General features: G+C 36.6%; 1 protein-coding gene across 1 annotated transcript in view; it reads right to left on the reverse strand.

Annotated features, from left to right (window-relative positions):
- Positions 1-516: 516 nt before the first annotated feature.
- The window catches only part of LOC125030704 (zinc finger protein 622-like), a 10719-nt gene continuing 3735 nt past the window's right edge, over positions 517-7500 (reverse strand). Inside the window, exons 3-8 of the mRNA XM_047620903.1 lie at positions 6368-6444; positions 6032-6229; positions 2269-2443; positions 2037-2151; positions 1003-1125; positions 517-834 (exon numbers count right to left, since the gene is read on the reverse strand). Coding sequence (XP_047476859.1) covers positions 723-834; positions 1003-1125; positions 2037-2151; positions 2269-2443; positions 6032-6229; positions 6368-6444 — 800 coding nt within the window. The 3' untranslated portion in view covers positions 517-722. The remainder of the gene's footprint in view (positions 835-1002; positions 1126-2036; positions 2152-2268; positions 2444-6031; positions 6230-6367; positions 6445-7500) is intronic.

Genomic DNA, 7500 nt, shown 5'->3' on the forward strand with positions numbered 1-7500 from the left:
CACTAATAAAAAAATATGTTTTTCCTGCCAATTTAAGGAAAGGTGAAATAAGCAGAGCCATCTATATGCAGACATTTCACACACACAAAAAAAAAAAAAAAAAAATGAGCACAGAATTTTCCCCTTTATTAATTCATTTTCCCCAGAGGCATTGGGTTAAAGTGCTAACCACAATAAAAATAAAAAACAATCTTCAAAAATCAAGCAAAAGAGTAGTCAGGTAGGACTAGTAATTGGCTCCTTATTGACTAAGCTTGTGTGGAGCTATATGTGTTGCACAAACTTAACTAAAATCACATTGGACATAGAATGTATGTATATTCCATCCATGCATAAATAGATTAATCACCTGGTGCTTCTATTAAATGAGAAAGAAAGCTTCAGACATTTGAATGTGTATACATGCCACCAACAATTTCAAAGGTTAGGTATCCACCAGGCATCCATGGCATTTGCATTTTTTTTTCTTTTATAAGTCATAAATGTGTGTAAAAACATAAAAAGGAAACTAAAGAATAAGTTTCAACCATTTACCATTGTACAGTATATAATTTTCAAATATGAATATCAACATTATTAAATGGTTTATGGCTTCCAACAAATTGTACTCGTTTTGCAAGTAGTTTGAATCAAGTACATTAATATACAAGGATTTCTAGTAGGTGATAAATGGAAACCCAAAATACAACTAATGAAGCCTTGTTGGAAGGGAAAACCATATTCTACACAGGGTTTTGTTGTCGGAAATGATGCTGTTGCATATTGCCCCTCACTCCAAGCTTCAAGTCGTATCTGCTGCGAACCTTCTGAAGGTACTTCTGATCCCAGAATTTCCTAGAATAAAAAGTTATTGATAATGAAACTCTGCCTAAGAATAAAATGCAGGGAGAGAAAACATTGGCAATGCCATTATCTAGAAGTTGAGAAAATAGTTTTGTCTAGTGATGATTGATATATTGGTTACATGAGACTGAGGAGTAATCCTCTTTCAACACAACTTACTTCACTGCGTCATTTCCACTGGTTCCCGTCCAGCCAAGTGAGCGATAATGTGCAAGAAGGCTTCGGAAAGTAGATCCATGCTTCTTCTTTTCCACTTGCTTGCGGTAGGGATTCAAGTTTTGCCTGTACATGGAAACTGACATTAGAATATGCAACTGGATATAAACTTGTAAGACAACTACATCTTCAGTATTGAATTCCATTTTCCTCAGCTCAGAATCTACAAATACAAATTCATGTGTGGCATAGAAGGACAGTCTTTTGACATCGCAGTTGGAGGGAGTCTCTCATTCCAAGTAGAGGCTTCTCAAACTTTTTTTCTTTTAACCCAATGCCGCCGGGGAAAATTAACAAAAAATGGGGAAAATGCTGTGCCTATTTTCTATATTTTTTTGTGAAATGTCTGCCCATAGATGGCTCTGCTAGTGCTTAGCCACAAAGGAGTCAATTAGTAGACCTTGTGACCCTACCTGATTTGAATTGGCTGGAAAGACGTAATTTTTACTAGTGCTATGAATATCGATGGTGTTATTTTTATTATAAACATTATAATTATTATAATGTTTTTCAATATTAGTAACAGCAAAATAAGATAATGTAAAATATTTTGTAAATCAAAGAAAAGGGTGAACGGGCAAGATGGGCAGTACTCATAACTGGCTCATTGGTGACTTAGTACAAGTATAGCCATCTATGTGTTAAAACAATCAAACAAGTACTAACAGTGGGCATAGCACGTGTCTACCCGTCGTACCCGTCGGCAAGGGGTTAACCATCTTCCATATCAAAGTGAACTTTGGGAATGTGTTCTTAAAAGGAACACATGCACTAAGTCACAGGATAATGAGTAGTTTCTTTGCATCCTGACTCTGACTGTCATGCTGACAGAATGGTGAGGTGACTCACAGATGAATCAACTTTGAAGGGCTAACTGGGGACCTTGGCATGTAATTGCCAAGCGGCACTCTTCCATGAGCTTGAGCTATGCCACTTCTTCTAAAACAATTACAACATAAAAAGAAGCTGGAACTAACTTGTAGTATCGCTTGAGAGACCTGTGACCAATTACAGCACCCGATGGTAAGACAAGTTCACTTTCATCCCCTGTAATAACATTGGCTTCCACAGCATCATCTGGGGATGCAGACTCTGAAAAAGGAATCAAAATGAATTTTAATATGTAGGAAGGATTTCTCATGATGAAAAAAATAACTATCATGCAGACATTTGTAAACAATTATGTAATAGATTAGATGGGTGTCATACCTGCATCAGGATATGATGTGGAATAGTCATAGAAGTCACCATATTCCAGAATTGTGTCTCCTTTCAATTCAATATAACTGTGCTTTTGGTCTTCAATGTGTTGTCTTATAGCCGTGAGAGAGGGGAGGCGTCGAGCTTTCCATTTGCAGACTAGACATTCAAAGCCACATCCAATCTAAAAATGTAATTTTGTAATTATTTAGCCAAAAAATGTGGAATTTCACAACTGTAAGTAACCTATTTGAAATTTTAAGAGCAATCTGAAAAAGTTGCACTCTCAAAGCAGCATTTCAGGGGGGACACAGTTTCAGTAAGTAGAGTACAATATTCTAACAGTCACTGGATGTTTTACATATTGCTACCATTATGGTACTACAATATGCTTTGTGTCCTTAACCCAATGCCTCTGGGAGAATTTGGAGTGTGTAGTTTGACTTATTTCAGGTGTGATCTGTGCATGGCACTTGCCGTGCCACACCAACAAAGTGATATGATTTCCCTTTGTATTACTCATACCAACATGATTTTAATATTTTTGCATATTCAGGGATACATGATATTCATTTTAGTTGCTAGATTTTACCTGTTTTAGCCTAATTATATGTGTTACAGTCTATGTAAAAGATGAAATGTAGTTTTAATGAAGGATAAACACAGAATTTTTCTTCATTTCTGCAAATCTTATTCTTATGATATTAGAGACTGTGTGCAGTGCCACTGGCAGAGCACCATATGACAAAGTGAGGAGACTAATCATGTAACTAGAGTGAAAGGTACTAACAGTGTTATAGCAGAACCAAGAGAGTGCAATGTTTTGGTGCATGATATCTTCCATTAATAGCAGGCAAATAATTTAGGTGTTAATCATTCCCTTTTATACAAAACAACAGCCAATCAAACCATTTCACATCCTGTTCTCCCTCAGGCAATGACTCAGGGTATATGACATGTGGGAAAGAGGGTACATTAGAACGAACAGCATAAAATGTAATGCATACATTATAGTAACATGATGTGAGTGACCTCTGACTTGTCAAACAGAGTCATGACCATCTCAGCCATGATATGAACCATACGTCATCAGGAGGCATTGGGTTAAACCTACATCCATGCCTTACTGTATAACTCAGAAAATACTTTCTGATTTACCTATACAAAAACTTAGAAAGGCCTAATTTTCTAAAAGTATCTTAGAGTGGGCTGTCAAAAGACAGGCATAATTACATGATTTAATTTGGTGGTGGGAGAAATAATCTAGCGAGAGCAAAACAAAACAGGATCCACCTAATAAGATTAGGTAGATCTGAAGAGTGTTTGGCATCACATTTAACCCAATACTGTTTGGAGCTTTACACACCAAACTGGATCATGCACCAAGCAGTCAGCTGCTCCAGAAATGATTTTGTACCTGTAATGCCTGCCAGTGGAGGTGATCATACCAATGGCAGATATTGATGAGCCATAGCATGACTCAATAGATTTTGAGGAGCTTTGTCTAGAAGAAGAGGGAACCTTTTTGGGACTCCTTACCATCAATGAGGACCTTGACAAGACTTTCTCCTACAAATATTTACCAGCCTTCATCACAGATTACCTGATGCCCAACATTTCAGCAGAAACCTAATGGTTTGCCTAGGCTCAACCCAACCATAAAAGAGGACAGGGAAGAACACGGACTGCAACAGAGCTGTAGATACTTCTGACACAAGTTATCAGGAAGTTACAAATGGATCATTATTAATCTTAGAATTGATTTTTGGCAACATTTGTTTTCCCTAACATCATGCTAAGGGACTACTTTAACCAGATCTCAGCCCACATCTACAAGAGCCTTTAGAAGTATAGCATATACATGCAGTTTGTCATCTTAAACTTGAGTAGGAGGGTACAGTTAGGTTTGAATGTGTACAAGTTTTCTATTAGCTCTGAACCTACTGCTGGCTTCTAGGTGTATAAAGGCCATGCCTGTATCACAGAAAGCTGTTCTAAACTTGATGGAAGGAGTGAGACCTTTTCCAAAGCACCAATTATTACAGTGATCAGTACTCATCCCTGAGCCTATATCACTATCTTCAATACTGCAAAACAAATGTGAAGCACATGCCAAAAGATTTCCAGGCATCTGTGATGTGGTGATATGTACTACTGAAGTACAGCAACAGGCATGCTTGCAGTGGGTGGACAAAAAGCCCATCACCATCCTCCCCACTGTCTAGTGAGGTTGAGGATACCCTGCATCTTGGAAAAGCCTGAAGTTGTGCTAGAAATCTTCTTTCTTTTAGATATGGCAATGATAAATAATCACTGCACCTACAAGTAGTAGGGGGATGACCTACAGCAGAGTTAACTCAAGGTTTACATTACTTGTTATATCATGAATGAATTCCTGATACACTGTCCCACACAGTCCCAAGTATGGCCACCACTTGTCACATTCCTAACTAGTCTACTTTCCATGTTGCCAAGGAGACAAAGGATGGCAAGTATTGGTAGTGCCATGCTGCCATGGATGCTACAGAAAAATGATGCTTGTATTCTGCATGGAGTGGAAGGTGCTCTGAGGCCTACCATAGTTAGGTCAACTCCTAAAAGGTAGTTGTTAGGAGGTGGATGAGCACAAGGAAGACTACACATTTTGCAAATTTCTTCATCAGATTTCAAAACAAGAGTTGATGAAAAAGAATAAATAAAAATAAAAAGCTTTACCATAGTGATAACCAAGCGGAGAAGGGAGTTTAAAACGAGAAGAAAAAATCAAATCAAATGCCTGAACTTCATAAATTATGAAACTACCAATTCTCAGCAATGCCATATTTGCATCATAATGAGAGAGAAAGAAAAAAAGTGCATTACCATTAGGATATAGGCAGTAATATGTTTAGTATGTCTTCTATACTTTTCTAAAAAATATGTTGACTCATTATACACTAATACCATGGGTTTTCAAACCACAGAAAATATCAAAGGTAAGATGCTGAGCTCTTCTGTGGTCTACCATGGCTGGAAAATGATTTCATGGGAGTGCCCAAGACCTGTAAACAGATCTTGCAAGGCAGGCTGGAGGCTGAATAGTCCATGGTCAAAAAGACCATTAAACCATACAAATACACAAAACAGGCAATAGGCACACACAAACAATTAACAACCTTCCCAATTAGGTAATCCCTTATCAAAACCCATAAAGGATAGAAGCTCCCATGAAACCACCAAAAATAAACCACTACAATCAGCCAATCAGCATGATGTCCACTTGCATGGCATCATACATGCATGATGCACCTTCGCTACATGAAGAAAATATATATGACCCCGTAGGATAACTAACTCGCTATGATTCACTGGAATATGATCCTTACAAACTGATCACTCTTAATTTACAAAGCAATTGGAGAGAGCATTTTTTTAAAATAATACATTTGGGAACTTGGTAATACTCTCGCTTTAGATTGCATAAATTAAATCACATTAAACTGATCTTGAGATCAACTTGATGTAATTTCAACATCTACCCTACTTTTCAAAATCCAACTACATTTTTCCTGTGACTGAAAAGTAAGACCAGAGTTTTATTATTATTATTAGAAAAAAAGAGGGAGGAGGAGGAGAAGAAGAAGGAAAGGGGAAGATAAAGGAGGAGGAGGACCTATTTTACCATCAACTCATATTCAAGTCTTGTTTGATTTAAAAATAACACATGTCCCAAGCTAAGAAGATAATGCTCATTTAGGAACATGTCAGCATAAAAGACAAACCAAAAACATACCTTCCATCCAAGGTACGTCATAAGGCCAACTACATCAGTACAATAATCCAAGTCGGGTATAAAAAACTTATGCACTTCTGTCATGTGCTGAAGCTTTTTCTCCAGACTTCCAGCATCATGATTACAGAAGAGGCACACATTCAGGGGAATTGGTTCTCTTTCTTCATCCTCCCACTCATCACTGTCCACTTCTTCAACCTGGAGATGTTGAAAAGTTATGAGAAAACTGCAGCTTTATTACCTTTCTTTATAAGTAATACATTGGTTCGGTGGTGTTTTCTACAGTTGCTTTGACTGTAAAATGAATTAAAGACGAATTTTGGTAATTCTTCTTACCTCTAAATCTTCATCCTCTTCTTCTGGCTCTTCCTTTCTTTTTGCAGATAATGCAGTATTCTTCACATTTTCTGAGACTGAAATTGTAACCCATTAAAAATTACACTCACTTTCACACCACAAAGTGTAATAAAACACAGTGTAATATGTTAGACTATCAAAAGCCTTCTTCATCTAATACAAAATATTAGTACTTTTCATTACTATTCCTCTACAGATAAAAGGTTATCACTTGGTAATAATTTTCCAAATTTCTAAACAACAATGATACTCAAACAGAGTTTCACTGAAACCTTGGGTTCTAAGATGAATCATGAAATAAACATAAGAATACACACACACAAATAACAAAAAAATATCTGCAAATAAGCTGTAATAGTCTTTGTGGTAACAAAAAGAAGCTCAAGAATCACAATGATGGAATATCTTAAATATTCCATTGCATTTTCAGTTTCTATAACAAATAGGGGTTCAGCATAAGGGAGTAGTGTGGATTTCCTATCACCTGGGACTGCACTCACATGTATATAAAAAAATATGACAATGTTAACACTGACTGGGTTGCTGCTCTTGCATTAATTCTCAATTCAACTTGTGAAGAAGAAAATAAACCTAAACAAAGACTAGACCTGGGGATTCAAAAGAGAACAGGCCAATATCTTTTGGAAATCGGTGTAAGATCTGCAACTGATATGAACAGTGACAAATATCACTATCAAACACTATCTTTGACTTTTGTCCAATCAAAAATGTCCCACCACTGTTATGCTAATGTGTGTCGTATTTGCAGTTACAGGTTTACAACAAAAAAGCAGACTATTTTTATTTGATTAATATATGACTGTACATAACCAAAAAAAACAACATGCATGATATTAAGTAATACAAATTCAAGAGACTATTTTACAACTTTTACATTAACTGTGCTTAGCATAAGGTTCTGATGGACAGTCAATCATCCAGTCACTTAGATTGTCCATCTTCAGCAAATCTCCTCATAATACCATACTATATTTATATAGGTTGAGTCACACTTAACGAGCATTTTCTGCTTAATGATCCTCATTATCATACCATATCAGTTAACTTTCTTTAAGCTATAAGTAGTAAGAGTATTCCCACCATCATATTTG

This window comes from Penaeus chinensis, chromosome 11, assembly GCF_019202785.1.
Source record: "Penaeus chinensis breed Huanghai No. 1 chromosome 11, ASM1920278v2, whole genome shotgun sequence".
NCBI classification, from domain to species: domain Eukaryota; kingdom Metazoa; phylum Arthropoda; class Malacostraca; order Decapoda; family Penaeidae; genus Penaeus; species Penaeus chinensis.